This window comes from Cyrtonyx montezumae, unplaced genomic scaffold (genome assembly GCF_038088225.1).
Source record: "Cyrtonyx montezumae isolate F1298 unplaced genomic scaffold, pur_monq_1.0 scaffold_3, whole genome shotgun sequence".
NCBI lineage: Eukaryota > Metazoa > Chordata > Aves > Galliformes > Odontophoridae > Cyrtonyx > Cyrtonyx montezumae.
This window is the reverse complement of record NW_027072034.1, coordinates 47,544,341-47,561,458: the sequence shown is the minus strand read 5'-3', so window position 1 is coordinate 47,561,458 and position 17,118 is coordinate 47,544,341. Positions and strand designations below refer to the sequence as shown.

Sequence of the window (17,118 nt, the reverse complement as noted above, 5' to 3'; positions counted from 1 at the left end):
AAGGGAACATGTGTGAATGTTGGCTGTGCCGCCATCACACCTGACTGGCTTCACATGCAGTTCTTGCACTGCACAAGAAAGGGTTGACATGACAGTGTCTAAAACACTGTCACTGTGTGTATTTTAAACCTATTTCCTTTCCATGGTTCAGTGGATTGTTGGTGTTCAGGTTCCTCAACAGATTTAGGGCGACAGATCTGTCAGGTTGAAAACTGGAGTGAGATAGGCCAGCAGGTGTAGCAGATGGCTCTTCTGCCTGCCCATGGGTTGAAAGCCATGGCTTGGGTGAGAAGACTGTGGTAGGCCAAGGGAGAAGGGCTGCACCAGGGAGCCTCCCCTTCTAGGAGATGGCTGAGGGACTGCAGAAGATGCTTGGCTGCTCACATAGGCAAGGAACAAGAAAAAAAAAAAAACTGATTAGGAACGTAACTGAACAGAGCAGGACTGAATTGGGAAGACTGAGCAGATGGAGTGACAAAAAAAACCAACAACCACCACAATAGTGTACTTCCAGGGTGTTGTTCCTGGGGCCTTTGGCAGAATAAAATATGTAAGGAACGAACAGTGGAAATCACTGGGAAAACAGAAGCAGCAGCAATCTTACTGCAGGTTATGGTGGGAAACTATTTGGGAGCTAAGGATGCTACTGAGGAACGCAGAGAAAAGGGTCGGAGCAGTGGGTACAACAACGGCCGAGGAGAAAAAGACAAAGGAATCTGGGGAAGAACAGAACATCCTGAGAGCAGTGCTGGGATAAGGGGAGAGAGTGCTGCACCTGGAATGAGAAGATGGGTGAGATCTGCTGCCGGGGGCTGCCCCAAAATGCAACTGAGGAAGAACAGAATGGGATGAGGGGCAGGGCAGGGCAGGGCGATGTCTCAGATGAGGAACAGCACATTTTCCCCAGGAGGCAGGGATGAAGGGTCAGGTTGGCAAGAAGTGAGAGAGCTCAGTGCAGGGAATAAAGACAAGAGAGGCTCAGTACACTTCACATTTTTATTAGCTGACAGCAGAGAAAATGGTGGAAAAATGTTATACAAAGTCAAACATCTGTGTGTTACCTTTACGTGTGGATTGAAGTGCACCTGGGGAGATGTTTCTTTATATGCAACCAAAGTTGACACTTCGGTGTTATTGAATATAACGAACACATGGGTGCTTGATAGGTGAGATAATGAATGCTTTTGGGGCTTACAAATCTGGCATATGTCACAATTCCCTAGTGATGCTGGTACGCTGCAAGCTGATCAGGGGCCCTGAGCCCTGCTGGCCCAGCTCTGCAGCACTTGCATTTCCCAGGGGCTGCTCACTGGCTGCTGGCTGCTCTGGTCCTTCTCTCCCTTTGACCTTTGCTGTCCAGTTTCCAGCATCCCCACTGCCCTGGTGCAGAGCCCTCAGCTCACAATCCTGCCTCTGTGTTCCCTCCAACCCAGTATCCAGAAGCCGTAGCCATGCCACAGGTGCCATGACACAGGAGCAGGAGGTGAGGGATACAGTAAGAGCAGGCGTCCCTCCCGGTTGTGTTAGCTTTGGCACCAGGCTCTCTCCCCTTCAGTTTACAGAAAGCTTCAAACTCAAGCTGCTCTCCTAACTGCTAACTGTGTTTTCCATGCCAGCTCCACCTCGGACCCGAGGCTAAATATAAGTGTGTGGAGCCAGCCCTGAGTCTCTTCCGTATTTGGCAGCGCCTGGCACCACCATTGCTCTACAGAGCAATGCCACCCAGCTGGCAGCTGGGAAAAGCTCAACTATTTATCTAAATTAGGAAGAATTTGGTTTTTTGGTATGTAATTCTTAAGGGTCAAAAGTGGATAGACTTAGTACAAGCAAGTATTTCATGTGGGCTGGATGTGGGCTGGGCATGTGAGTACCCCTGCCCTTACATGACTCTGCTGCGGGTGAAGACAGCTTCACAGAACCGGCAAGGGATACACTAACTCTAAATACACCCAGATGAATGGTGGGAGCTGCCAAGCTGATGAGAAGATCCCCACCGGACCTGATGAGCCTTCCCTGGAGAAGAGGGATGCTGCAGGCAGCATGCAGCTCACTGGCCTCTGTGCATGAGGAATCCTGCACAGGCACTGGCCCTGAGTACAGGCAGGCAATGGCGACTGCTCTACCGCAACAAAATGAGTTACCTTTCATCAGCTGAGCTGCCTCAATTAAAGAGCAAAATAAATTAGGAGACACTACCCTGAAGGTGATTAAACCCAAAGCACGAGAGGTTTAAAGTAGTAGGTTGTATTTAACAGGTGGGGAAAGCAAAAGATGTTCCCGTCCGCTCACGCTGTCTGAGCCTGGGAGTGCAGCTTGCTTAGCTGTGCTAATTTCAGTGCTTGTAATTGTCCCAGTGGTGCAGAAGCTAAGGACGAACACACACACAGAGGCTGGCACCCTTCCCTGCAGATTGCTTGTTCTTGGAAATGGCTGGTGCTGAGGGACGCTAGGGGAAACATGACGGGTAAAAATGAGCATTACAGAACGCACCGAACTGAGGGCTCTGCAGCCATACTGTCTAAATGATTAGTACAAACTTACGACTGGATGAACCACTTGAGCTCTTCCTGAAAATATGAGAAAGTGGGTAATTGCAAAACACTGCCGACCAGCTTCAGCTACTGTATCCTGGATTAGCAGTGATGACATGAGGGTGAACTTAGCAAACAGGAACAATGGTGTGACATAAATGAGATGTTCATGAAAGACAAGGGTAAACCTCGTGTTGGAACAACTGGTTGTGCAAACATGGCAGAAAGTGGCACTGATGGTCGGTGGAGTACTGAGTGCTGCAAACTGAACGCCAACCATTTCAGACTGCTGTAAAAAACGAATGTCGTGTGGGGATATATGAACAGGAGTGCCATATGTGAGATGTGTGAAATAATCCTCCCACTCTGCTCAGTGCTGAAAGCCTCAGCCCGAATCCTGCACCCAGCTCCAGGCACCGCACTCCACAGGGGATGTGGAGCAGCCAAGAGCAATGAGTTTGCTGCAAGGCCAGGAAGAACCACCCGAGAGAAGCTGGGATGGAACAGAAGAGGTCTGCACAACTGGAAGTGTTCCCAAATATGCCAAGAAAAAGAAAATACATTGTTTTCCAGATGCAGTGGATGCATAAGGGCAGCTGAGTTGCAAAAGGGGAATTTGGGTTAGATATGATGCCAGTGCTGCAGCGGTAGCACAGTGAGCAACAGCGGGAAGTGCTCCAATGAAACAGAGCTGGGGAAGACATCATGTCCTGCAGCAGAGGTCAGGCAACGTCTGGGGAGTCCCCTCGATTCATAGTGCTGATGGGAAGTTAAAAATTCTCAGCTGCTATAAACCAGGGAAACTTCATAAATGATTTACACTAGCAGAGGGGCCTTGCCTGAAATGTGCCCAGTGTAAGCATTTTTTCCATCTAATTTTTGCTTTTAGCCATGAGATTATGAGTAATAGCTATGGGACTACACTGTTAGCCAGAAATCCTTTAGCTTGCTAAAGGTCAGTTAATCTATGATCTAATCTGATGGTCACTGAAATTAAGTAGAAATAGTTCAGCCAGATATAATGGAAAGTGGTTTGTGTTTCCAGTCCTCAGCTACCTTGAGCTAAACCACCCTCTACAAGCAAAGTGACATATAGGAATGAAACACTGAAATGCACAATGAATCTTGTTGTTTTACTGCAGCAGGAAGAAAAAAACCACACACAAAAAAAGGCCATGTCTTTATGCCTTTCCAGCTGTCTGCTGGTTTAAAGCAGTTCTAATTATAAAACTCCTAAAAGCTGTCAGTGTCTTCTGTTCACCTGTTGATGCTCCCACCCCTTGGGAGACTCAGTGCAAGGGGAAGTGTGTGTGATTCCCGTGAACACACTGCTCTGCCCTGGCTTGCTTGCTCACAGCAAGAGCTGAGCTGTGTGTCTGAAACTCACTAAGCACAACCAGAAACAACATGAAAAACTAAACGAAAAATAACAAAACAGTTTGGCAGGAGCACTAAAAGTGTGATATTTTCATAATGATCTGTAATATTTAAGGATTCCCAGGCTCAGCGTAGCCACTAGCAGTGAACTCACTACTTGAAAGTCTGCCCCAGAAAGCAGCAGCCTCGCTCCCTGAAAAGAGGTAGTATTTCATATTTCAGAGTAACCTTCTCCAGGTACTTTCCTTTCTGCAGCTGCAGTTCAGACAGTTTTCCCGCTATGGCTATTCTTTTGTAGCTTACGCAGACTACTTACTTTGAGGAAGAGATTTTTCTATCATGTGAGTAAACATAAAAACCCACAAAAGAAAACAAAGACCCAGGTCAGAAAGCCTTCGACTCTGACTTCTCGTGCTGTTTCTCCTCTAGATTACGAGGCAGTTTAATTTACACGGATGTCACCTGAAAATGAGAGTGACACACTGCAGCCGATACAATATAGCTGAACTCTCTTTGTCACCAAATACATTCTGCACATAAGCTAGTAGTGTGAGGCACTGAAGCATAGTCTTTAATTAAAGTGCAACAATACCGCAGATATAGCGCAGGCATGGCATTGGAACCTGGCTCTCAATATAAAAATAGCTGTGCTGAAATGCGACGTATCACTACACGATGGGACTACGTCAGTGAAGGCACTCTTACTCTTGAAATCTGAAGTATTCCTGAGCACTGATTTTCAGCTGGGAAAGCTGTGATCAAATCAATGCATGTATTATTCTCCACAAATGAGTAACGCTGGGAACGAGGGCACATTAAGCACCTACGGCGCGTGGAGCTTTTCACACTGTTCATGAACCAAACACAAACACAGAGGCTGTGAGCTCCCCAAAGCTCCCTCTGCCCACTGGGAAGACCCCTCCCTGCCTGGTTGGAGGTCAAACGTCCTGAACCACAGGCACTGATGGAAGGGCCTGAGATTGCAGCTTGGGAGCTGCCTGTCCTCCTCCTGCCCTCCTTCCCGTCCTCCAGAAAAGATCCCGCAGCACAGTGAGGGCCTGCATCACAAAGCCCAGGGAGCTCCTGCCCTGCACCGCTCTGCTCTGCCAAGGAGCGAGCTCTCCATCCGCCCTTTATTTGCCAGTCCAGCAAGAGAGCCACGCGCAGGTCTCCTAACACTGGCCACTGAAACACAGAGCAGCAGCAGCAGGGCTCCTTGCACCGCGCATGGCAGCAGCACGTACTTGGTCCTCACCACCACGTGGGCACTGCGCCATACAGCAGAAACCCAGAAATAATCGCAACGTCCGGGCATGGCACAAGCTGTTTAGGAAATGAGGCGGTGCGGATTTGGCACGGGGCAGTGTTACAGGGAGCAGATAGTGGGACTCATGCAGTGCTGCTTCTCCGCCGGCTGGGAAAGGCGTCAGGGAGGCACAAACACACAAAAGAGAGAGTAGGAGATAGTTACCTAACATGACGAAGGGGATCCCCAGGAAGGTGGAATTGTATTTCCCACCAGTGAGATTGATGATCCCGGCTGCAGTCAGGGTGGCAAGGGTCACGGTCAGCAATCCCAGCAGGCCAAGCCAGGGTTTGCTGCGGACACAATCCTGCATGGAGCAGCAGAGAATGGCCAAGGTGACCACAAGGACCAAGCTTGTGATCAGGTAGCGTTCTGACACCCTGCTCGTCTTCTGGAAATCCTCCTTCAGCGAAGAAGAAGTGAAAGGATACATTTTGACTTTCCTGTTGGATTTCTGGAAAAGTTCAACAGTGTCACAAAAAATGGATTCCCACTTTTCTGCCACCATGTCATTCAAGGAGTTGATTGCCTGCAAGTAGTAGGTGAGCTGAATGGCTTCTGCAGACTTCACCCGGTCTTTGCTGTGCACAGTAACCCCACCAAGCTGATGCCCGTTATACACTTCCCTGCCATCCTTTAAGTGAGTAATCGGATAAGTGATTGCAAAATTAGTTCGATTAGAAGAACGAGCAGCCTTTAATTCCTCCAGCACATGCACTATGTCGTCCACTATGCATGTCTTGTCATTGTTCAGGATACATATATGGGCAAACGTGTAATTGAAACCAGGTCTTTGCACTTGGATCCTGGTCACAGCAGAGTGCAACTACAAGGGAAAGAGAAATCACAGACGTTATTCATCAGTGCATCAGCAGCCAGAGCAACAGCGGCTCGCGGCCTCCGTCCCTCTCCTGCTCCAGCCAGACAACGGCAGCGAGCGTTCTGGTGGCTGCGGTACTCACGGCACACTCAGCGCAAAAAAGAAGCATGCATTAAAATAGCAGTGTCAATCTCCTGTGACCCTTGCTGGTAACGAGGGTAGGTGGGATGGGAGGGACAGCTGGAGCGGCCCAGGGGATGCCGTCACGCTGGTGACCCCCCGGCTGTGGGAGAAAGCTGGGGTGCAGCCCACAGAGGAGGGCCGGGACTGGACACACATGGAGCTGGCACTGGTTAAACCACCTGCTTTTTGTCTCCCCCTCGACCCCGTCAATCCCTCCGCCTGAGAGTGAGAACTGACAGAACAGTCACCAGTGTTCTCCTCTCTGTTTATCAGAGGAAGCCCTCACTTTAGAGCCCACAGGCTATCTCTGCTTACTGTTTGCTTTTAGCCAGCCTTTAGTGCACCCCCCACTTTTCAAGTTTGTTTGCATCCTGCTGAAATTTTCCATGAGCTCTGATCAAAGCGCATTCAGTTATTTCGGAGCATCAGAATGGCAGAAAGATTACACACTTCTGGAAAGTACAGAAAAATCATACAACCCCTTCTGAATCCATTTTAGTCAATGCAGAAGAAGCAAGTAATCTAAAAGACATCAATGGAAGAGCACTAACAAGTGGGGTTGCAGTACTGTTCAGAAGTAGAGTGCTGAGCTTGCTAATGCAAGGAGTCTTAGCAAAGTGCAAGCTGGTTTGGGGGTATTTGCCTCATGAAATGTAGAGTCCTGAACCATTGCTGTCACCATGCAACTCCTGCTGTGCTGCACTCATGACAACAAGACTTCCCATAAGATTAATGCCAAAATAGGACCACCTGTCCCCGCCCAACTCTGAGCCCCAGTGGCTGACTGATGTCCTCCTCTGCTCACCTGCAGTGGGCATGGGGACACCTGAACCTCAAGGCTGGGACCCCCACATGTCACTGCTTCTGCTGCCCAGTGCTGGCACTCCACGAGGCTGGCAGCCCACGCTCAGCTTGATCCTAGAGGGGGAATGGCCATTTTCAGCCTTCAGATTTTGAGCAAGAGAAAAAGGATGGGCTAAGGGGAAACAATTCCTTGTTTTGTACCTGCATACAGCTTCCCAAAGGGGACAGTAGGTTCCTGTGCTCAGTAGAGGCTGGGAATAAGTGACATCTAATGCAGCTAGCACCTTCTGAAGAGAAACACTGATTATAAAGCAGAAGATAGTGCACGGCACAGCAGCACAGCTCATGCACTCATCTGGTGACAACGGATGACATGTCTAATTCTCAGGGCTAAAATCCTGTGTCTGTAGAACTTAAATGGTTGTAGCTATTTCAGACCTATCTGCAGAAAAATAAAACCAATGCCATTTGGATGATACCAGCAATCTGATTATTTTACAGTTACACTGCACTGTCTGTGATGTGTATATATTTAATCAAGCTGCCTCGGGTTGATATGATGTCATATATGCAAAAAATACAAAGTTCTTAGCGTTTCTGAAGCAGCTTGGAGGTGTGTTTTTACCACACCTGAGCAGTTTTTAGGGCCTTGAGTTCAAAGATATGTTTTGGGAAAATGCCCTGGCTTACTGAATCAAACACAGACACCTGATTTTAAATTTGTTTGCAATGGCAGTTGCCGTATGTATTTCATCGATAACGGTTGTAAAGCCAGATGTCACATAAAGAGGTGCAGCTGAGGACAACTAGGAGCAACAAAAGGAATTTACTGCTCGTATTGGATTAACAGTACAACTCCTTCAGAAAGGATCCATCAAATGACACAAAACAGAGGAAAAGAAACTGTCATACAAGTTACATCAAACTCTGTGTGCTGCTATTTACCCACCCTTCCTCCCTGCTTCATTTGCTTCCTTTATACATCTGAACCACTTTCTTTTAATATTTAGGTTATAAAACAACATCACCTGTCACAGCTGCTGTAATATCGTCAGTGGAAGGCTGAATACTCATTGGTCTCTGGGCAAGATGATTTTGGGCTCAGGGCCTTGCACTGCTCTAATCCTGACACAGCAACAGGGCAGCCAGGAGCCTGGGTCTGCCAGCAGCAGGAGGCATGGATTGCCCCAATGGGGACAATGTCATCATGCTCAGATCTGAACAGCAGGGATCTATACCCTAAAAAAATCCACCAGATTCTCATTTACCCAACTGTTTTCTTATTCTTGCTGATCCCATTAGTAGAGATGGAGAGCTAAAAGAATATCAGAGGCTGCCTGAATAGCTTTCCTTGAAGGGAGACACGTACTGCTTGCTCATCACTCACAGCCGGTTTGGTTAGCAAGCAGTGCAAGTGACCTGGGAGGCAGCTCCCCTCCTGGGAGTGCTGCTGGAGTGCTGCAGCACGAGGGCTGCGCAGCACCGCCGGAGCTTGCTGGCCACGACAGCATGCGCTGCTTTTGGCTGAAACTGCTCAGTCATAGAATCACAGACTCATATAATCATAGAATCATTTGAGTTGGAAGAGACCTTTAAAGGTCATCTGCTCCAGTTCCCCTGCAATGAACAGGGACACCTACAGCTACATCAGGGAGCTCAGTGCCCAGTTCAGTCTCACCTTCAGTGTCTCCAGGGACAGGATACCCACCATCTCACTGGGCAAACTGTGCCAGTGCCTCACTATTCTTATTGTAAAAAAACTTTCTCCTTATATCCAGTCTAAATCTCTCAGCGAAACAGCAACTTGCACTTCTTCCTCACCATGTTCCAACAGAGATCATCCCTCCCTTGCCATTCCCCTCTCCCTTCTGAAAACTGTGTTTCTGTGTGTCCCACACTATGACAGAGATTTCTGGAACAGCATTTTGTCTTCCTTCAGCCATCTGTGCTTGGTACCACCTTGGTCCTGGCCTTTCAGCCCCATACTTGCTGATCTGTCCACTTCAAATGGCGTAAAGGTGGCTTCAACAGGGAGACAAATCCCCTCTTGCAAGCAGCAGCAGGTGAGGCTTGTGGGCCTGGTGGGGTGCCAGAATGCTGCTTTTTCTCCAGAAGATCCAAGGGTCCACATGAAAGGGAGAGGAAAATCTCTAGCTCCACCAATCTGCTCAGAAGTTCTCTTTGTAATGCAGAAGTGAGCACCTGCTGTCAGGGTTTGGTCAGTTCACTCACAAGTCAAGAACCTTTCTACAAGGCACACAGATCCTGTCCCAGCAGGGAAGGCTCAGAAACTGCTGGATCACCTGCAAAATGCTCTGATCCCAGAAACCCTCCAAGGCCATGTTTTGCCATCTGCCACCCCAATGAAAGCCTACGAGGGCCCAGCTCCTCACCTGCCGCAGTACAGGGAGGCAGGGACTACCAGTGGGTCCAACACAGACCTCCATGCAGCCTGCAGGTGAGGCCCATGAACACTTCAGCTTCATCAAGCTCCCATTTTATAGAATCATAAAGTGGCTTAGGTCGGAAGGGAATCTAAAGGCACCCAGCCCCAACCCCTGCCATGGGCAGGACTGCCCCTCACCAGCTCAGGCTGACCAGGACCCCATCCAACCTGGCCTTGAGCACCTCCAGGGATAGGGCACCACAGCTTCTTTGGGCATCCCATGCCAGCACCTTACAATCCCATTTCTCATCCCATTTCTCAATTGTGGAAGGGCAGCCTGATCCAGGGAGTTGGGTAAGCTACCAGCTGCAGAGTGAAGGGTGCACACAGCTAGCCTGTGCTTGTCATACACTGTGAGAACATGTTTAGTTTTGCTGCGGAGCAGTGCTCTGCAGTGTTTTATAGGTGACATTACTCATCATAAGGACCTGAACACGCTTTGTTACTTGACACATAGTCGATGAATGGCCAACTAGATAAAACTAGTGAGATGTTCGTACGTCTTCCCCAATTGCAAATGAGCTGGCACACAGATACATGTTTTACTCATGGGAATAAGATCTTTGCCACACCATATTATATTGCCTTTGCTAATATTTGATTCTTTCAGTCTTTGATGACTGAAACTAAATATGAACTTCACTTCTTTCAGTATTGCCAACAGATTTTTTTTATGGTCATTTTTACCAAATCTGTGGTTTCCTTGACCAGTGGCTCCTGAAATGGTGTGATTTTTTCTTAAAGAACCTCAGCTTTCGTTACAAAGAGAAACGCCTGATCACACGGTGCAGAGGAAGGCCTGAGACGGCTCAAAAATAAAGCAATGACTGAACTCATTACGTATTACTGCTTAAAATTCCAGCTCTGATTTGAGCTCAGAACTGCTTTCTAGTTTTTCACTCTTAAACCAATGGTTTTCAATATAGGCTTCACTCACATGCAAAGCTGGCTCTCTCTTTTGGTAATTTTTATGGGCTATTAGTGCCAAGGAAAACAAAGAGAGCAAAAAAACTTTTCTTGGACTGCCATAAATTTCATCACTTTCTCTACGATCTCAGTAATCTTTGTCATGTCCTATCTTTGCAGAGTGCTTTTTTATTCACTTTGAGAGTCTGCTTCAGTGAAAAAGTGAAAGGTTTGCATGACAGAAAAGACTGACAGAGCTCCCAGCTTAATTCACAAAAGAAAACAATGTGGGCTCTGTAGACATGGGCAGAATTAAACTACTAGGGATGTATTTTAACCAGAAGGAGATGTGGGCATGGAAGGCAAACAGTTTCCAAGAAGGGCCAGGCCTCGGGGCCACCTTGGGCACCTGGGTCCAGTGGCACCTGTCAATAAATTCAGGGCCTTCAGCAATTAATTCAGGGCTTCAAGGATGGGGGCTGCATGCACTGCTGAGGGTATAGGCTGGCTGATCTTAATGGCTTGAAGGACACATTAGAAACAGCAGCTGGGCTCCTTTTCCAGCAGTCCTACAATCAGATTTCCTATAAAGATGCTGAGATAACTAACTATGGAAGCTATGTATTTTTACAACCAATTTTTCAGCAGTCCAGAACACTGTAGATGGTATCTTCTCTAAACTACCTTACTGTAAATAAAATCTAAAATTGTTCAAAACACAAGGCAACAACTGTGGGGCAACTACTGACTACTGCTGCTCCAACTATGTTGGCAGATAAGTGTACACATACACATTTTTGTCCATCTTCTTGGTAAATACAAACAATTGCAAGGTAAGACGCTTCTAGTCTGAAGTGGAGAAGTTTTCCTAATGAATCTTAACTCTGATCTTAATTCTGACCAGCAGCATGGCAAGTCCACCTGGACTTGTATCACCAAGAGGAATACAGTCTGGTTTGGGCTGTATTTTTCAGACTGCTGCTGGAGCACATGACACGTGGGCAGCCCAAGTCCCTAATGTGAAGCCTGGCCAAGGGCTCTGAAATCCACTTCTCATGTTTGGCATGGAGAGGAAGACTTCACTCTTGCTGCTGATCACACATCAGCTTGTCTGATATCCTTCTCCACAAACCTCATGTCTCTCTGTCCTTACAGCACCTCTTGGGGGGCAGATGATGCAGTGCCCATGCTCACAAAGGGCTCCTCCAGCTGAGGTATGCCAGATGGCCCTTACTTCATTGCAAAACTTCAAAAGCTGCAAGTTCAAGTCCATCCTATTCATCAATGTATCATTGTATCATGTATCCTTGTCCTCTCCCTGAGCAGGAGTGAGGGGGCTCTCCTGTACACTCCAACTTCAAGGCCATCTTTCAAGTCACTTCATTAGGAAGCCTCTGCGTGGTCATGCTAGCCAGCTGTACTCCTGGACTCTGGTGGCCATGCTGTGTGGCAGTCCTCAACCTCTGGGCCCTCCTCTGGAGCGTGGCATCCCCTCAAGAGGTTCTGACCCCTCAAGCACTGTGCCAAAGGAGGCAGTACCTGGCGTGATGACTGCATGTCGGAGGGCTGCCGTTCTGCAGCATGCTTCAGGCTGTCCCTCCTCCCTGGCTGAGCCCAGATCTCACCTGTGTATCTTAATTCTCATCTGTTTTCGCATAAGATACGTTTTAGCCCTGCAGCATTGTGCTGCTATGACAACAGGCTTGCACTTCTGCTGCCTTCACACCCTTGTTTTTCTTGTATTAGGACTCTTCCCCTCATCTTACAGCCTTGCTCTGAAGACATGACTTCATCCTTTAATTTTTGTAGCAGAATTCATTATTTGTACTGCTGACAATTCCTTTAGAAGCACCGTTAGCGCAGGAGCTATGCAGAGAAGGTGGAGACTACTTATCCACTGCTAGATCCGCAGCTGGCTGTCTGCATCCAGGCATTCAGAAGTAACAAAGTTTTGAAATGCAGGGTCCGGCACTTACGCTAGTCAGAGCTGCACCAGCCCCAGCCCTCAGTTCTGCTACAGCCAGCACTGAAACAATAGCTTCAGCATGCCATGTTGGTACAGCAAAGCAATTAGAGATAACACAAACATGGGAACATAAACATAGCTGTTTCCTCCACGAGTTTCCTCACAAGCAGAAAATAAATGAGGAAATCCGGGCAGGCTGTGGACAGAGTGTGCAGGAACACACGGGCACAGACACAGTAATTAAGGGGCAGAGGGAGGAAAAGAAACCCAAACAAGTATGAGGTCTGCAAAAAATTAAGAGCTCAACCGTCTTGTTTTGCAACAATCACAACTCATGCAGCACTTAAATGTGTCCTTATACATGAATATCTAATTTCAGCACTTGCTTGTATGTGCCAATAGGTACTGAACCAGTTAACCATATCCACTGACAGTCAGTTCATAGGAGAGAGGCTATGCATAACCAGAGTCTGAAACTCTGTAGTCAGGACAGGCTTCTTTAAAAAAAAATAAGCCTTTATCCGCAGATTTTTATACAGGCAAACTGTAAATACAATCCCTTTCAGTAAGGAATGTCACATTTCATTCCCTTTTCATCTTTGCATCTTAAGTAGAGCTATTGGCAAAAAAATAGTACTGTGTTAATGTAATGAACAATAATAAAAGTGGACGAGAGGATGTTCTTCTGGAAAAAAAAAAGGAAGCTTTCATAAAAAAAAAAAGATTGTAGAATAATGCTGTTGACTCACTGTAAACATGGAGGAATGAAGAGGCTCAGAATGATGGGTGTCTCAAATTCTGGCTTAGTCAGGATGTACTCTCAAGGGTTCAAAACACCTGGTTAGGTCTGCGTTTCCTGTGAGCCTGCCGTGCCCTGAACCTGCCAAGTCGCTAACTGCAAGTAGAAACATGGCAATGACCTGGTAGAGGGCTGCTCTTACACTCTTTTCAGGCTGAATTCTAGGCTTACATGAGTTGTACAGAAATTATATCTTCTGAAGTTCTGCAGGATGGTCCACACCAAATATCCAAATTCCTGCTGTTTCTCCAAGCATTTCTTGGAAATACAGGGGTAAGGGCAATCATCCTCAGCTGGGTGTTCTTACTTCCAATCTTTCTTTCTTAAGACAGAGTAAAATACTCAGGAAGCAAGAGGCCCTTCACGCTGGCAGCTAGTGTCTTGTACACAGCTGTAAAGCACGGTTTCATTGATTCCCTCCACTGTACCTCAGCTTCAGCATCATTTCTTGCCCATCTAAGACTGTTCGGAGGCTTTTGTTGGATCATCTATTCAAGGCCAGAGATTCGGGACAGGTTTAGGTTTCTCCCCTTTCTTTCTTCTACAGATGACCACACCACCTGGAAACGTGACGGATGGCAGGCACAAAAATACTTCAAGTACTTATGGGGAGAGTTACGAGAATTATGGATGGAGATTTAACTCAATTTAGTCAAAACTTTTATAGAAGGCAGCTACATGCTTCTCTGCTAATGAGAAGCAAAGACTTGCACGGAGCAGCTAGCATAGCATAACCAACAAGGCCAACTGGCACACCTGGGCTGTCAGCTACTGCTCGGGGCACATGCCTGGGGTCTGGGTGTGGGGCTGGTCCCTTCCCCACTTCTGCCAGCCAGACAGCCAGGTGCTGCGGGGCTGGGGCACCGGAGCTTCTCGGGCTGACAGCATGCCCATCAGAACTGCACTGCGCTAACCACAGCACTTCAGAGAGAAGCCACTAAAGAACTTATCACAATAATTAATTAATTAATTAGGGTATTTGAGTGACTAACTTCTGACAGTACCACTAAGTTTCAGCTGTTCACACCCCAAAACTTCATATCCCTTTACCAAGGGGATGATAATGGAAGCTCACTTCTTCCTCTGCAGCAGACAGAGAAAATATCCTTTTTCCCCCTCTGTCCAACCAGGGCAGCAGCAACAGTGCTGATGATGAAGTAGGGGACACCAGGTTATGGAGCTCAGAAAAGCTCTTTCTTGGGGAGGATGCGCTCCCTCAGGAAAGGGAGGTGAGCAGTGTAATCCCACTCACAGGTGGGATGACACTGATGAGCAGCACCTAGACAAAGCCTGGCTTTGCCTGGCCTGGGGGGTAGTTTTTCAATGGCTTTACTTTCTTCTGCCCTTTACACATGGATACATGTAGGAGAACGTTAATGGACCCTTTCCCTGCCACCTCCTGTTGGTGAGCCCTGCTGACACACAGAACAATATGGCCCTGCATCGCCTCCAGCGCGGTAACATGGGGAGCCAGGAGCCATCCCTCCTGGGTGGCTGTGCTGACCTGCTGGGCACCTCGGGCTGCACAGACAGAAACACAGCCGGCACAAGGGATGGGATTTGTTCTGCAGGAGGCACACTGGGATTAATTAGATAAGTGAGGAGTTGGAAATAACGCCTCAAAGATGCCTGACAACGTCAGTTTAACGGTATGAATAACAGGCAAATGGCAGTGGTGTTCATTATCTCACCAAATAAGAAATAATCATTCCTTTGGCAAATTCTGTCTGTTCAAAATGAGGCAGCGTTAAATGCTGACAACTTTCTAAGTTATGGCTCTTTGGCTGATATGATAAATCTGACGCAGAAGTTTGCTCGTGGAGAGCTTCAGCGCAGCATTTATTTGAGTGTCACTGTGCTATCGATAGAACCACAGATCTCCAGAGAAAGCAGTGCAGAGGAAAAAAAAAAATCCATTGCCATCATTACCCTATGACTGAGTAACCGTGCGCTCTGGATGCGGATGCAATCCACGGCACAAGGAAATGAAGGAATGAAAACCGCCTCTGGAGTTTTCTTGCTCGGCAGTGACATACACCTCCGTGCCCGCGCTCAGCAGCACGGTGCGCCCATCACTGTTGGGCAATACGGCGAAAAAGGGAAACGGAGCACACGGAGCGGCACTGCACTACAGCTCTGTGCGTGGCTACAGTTGGAATAAAATAGCCAAGAGGACACCGTAACTGTCAACACCGTGCTCGGCGAGGAGCGCATCTCCCCAAAGTCCCTGCGCACGCTACCTGCGCCCATCTTCTCACTTGAGAAGGGGCACTCCCAGGAGCCGCTGAGCAGAATTTACGCTGGTTCTGCACAGCGTGCCAGCCCCGCTTCGGGGAGGGAAGCGGTGCCGAGCCCCCGGGCTTCCCCGTGCAGCAACAGTGCGGGCGCGGGGCTGAGCCTGCCACACCTCTGTGCTCTGCGCAGCACCCGAGCCCTTCCCGGGGAGCTCGAGCTTCCCGGCACACCCTCGCCCCGTCCTCCCCGCTCCGGCACACGCTGCGGGACAACGTCCCGCTCCGCGCCGCGGGCGCACAGATGCGGTCAGCGCTGCCGGCTGCGCTCGCTGTAGGAGACGGCTCGGCGCTGCCCTTCGCCGTGCCCCCAGCCGCTCGGCGGAGTCGGAGTTTCCCGAGCCGCCCCAAGTCGGATGAAACGCGCGCGAGCGCGGGGCCGGCGGTGCGCTGCGGTGCGGTGCCCCCTGCGCGCGTCCCAACTGTTGCGGGAGGCGGCGGGGGCCGCGGTTACCTTGAGGATGAGATCGGTGTGGTGCTGGTCCAGCATGTTGGCCTTGCGGAAGGAGGTGATGATCACCCGGCCGTAGCGCCCCGGCGTCTGCAGGTCGGAGTAGAGCCGGTGCTTGGAGCGGTTCACCGGGAAGAGGCTGTCCACCAGGTTCCGCTCGATCTTGGCCAGGCTGTGGGTGGGGGCCAGGAGGTGCTCCACGCTCTCCTCCACCTGGTAGCGGCTGAAGCTGGCGCCCAGCAGGATGGAGATGAGCACGGGCGCCGAGGCGAAGAACACGGGGTGGCTGGCGACGAAGTGGCCGAGCCGGGAGAAGGACGTCCCCAGCCCCCTGTGCAAGACCTGCCGCAACATCCTAGTGCGGAGGGCGCGCAGGAGGGCGAGCGCCGCGCCGGGGCCCCCGCGGCTCCCCCACGGCCCCCGCAAGACCATGGGGCGGCCCCGCCGGGCGCCGCCTCCCCGCCGGCCGCGGCTGCGGGGGGCCGGGGGCCGCCGCGCGTCTGCGTGCGGCCGTGCGGGGCGCGCCGCCTCCCTCCCGCCTGCGCGCGCGGGGCGGCCGAAGCGCTCCTGCCTGTGGCCGCCGGGCGGCCGCGCGGACCGCGGGGAGGGGAACGGGGAAGGGGGGGGCGCCGCCCCGCCGCCGCCGCCCCTGGCCGCGGGCAGCGGCCGGCGCCGCTCGCCGCTCCCCGCCCCCGCCGCGGAGTTGGCGCGGGCGCGGGGCCGCCCGCAGAGTGCTGACTAATCCCCCGGCCGCGGCGGGAGGGGCGGGCGCGGACAACCCTCCGCGGCGCCCCCGCCGCCGGCGCCCTCCGCCGAGGGGCCACGCCGGGCGGCGCCTCCCGCCGGGGCCGCGCTCGGGACGCCGCGCCGCGCCCCGCCCCGCCCGGCTGCCGCCCGGCCCCGCCCGCCGCGCCGCCACATCCCCGCCCGCCTCGGAGAGCCCGGGCGGCCCCGACGGGCGGCGGAGGGCGGCAGCTCCCCGCGGAGAGAGCCGAGGGCGCCTCGCGGGAGCACTCCACGCGCGGAGCCGCCGCTGCCGGGCGCGGTCGGGGCGCCCTCGGCCGCCTCGGAGTGCCCGACGGCGCGCCCCGCTGCCCGGCGGCCCCCGGCCTCAGGCAGCAGAGTGGGCATGTGCGGCGCGTTCCGCACATGCCCATTAGGGAGGCCGGGAGCCCGCGGCGGGGCCGCGCTTGCCCGCGCCGACGTCTTCGGGACCCCTGCGTAGCCCCCGGGAAGGT

The 17,118-nt window shown here is 50.8% G+C and overlaps 1 protein-coding gene across 1 annotated transcript in view; it reads right to left on the bottom strand.

Annotated features, from left to right (window-relative positions):
• PTCHD1 (patched domain containing 1) overlaps positions 1-16,373 on the bottom strand; it is a 28,709-nt gene extending 12,336 nt beyond the window's left edge. Inside the window, exons 1-2 of the mRNA XM_065741448.1 lie at positions 15,884-16,373; positions 5,380-6,040 (exon numbers count right to left, since the gene is read on the bottom strand). Coding sequence (XP_065597520.1) covers positions 5,380-6,040; positions 15,884-16,312 — 1,090 coding nt within the window. The 5' untranslated portion in view covers positions 16,313-16,373. The remainder of the gene's footprint in view (positions 1-5,379; positions 6,041-15,883) is intronic.
• Between the last annotated feature and the right edge of the window lie 745 nt (positions 16,374-17,118).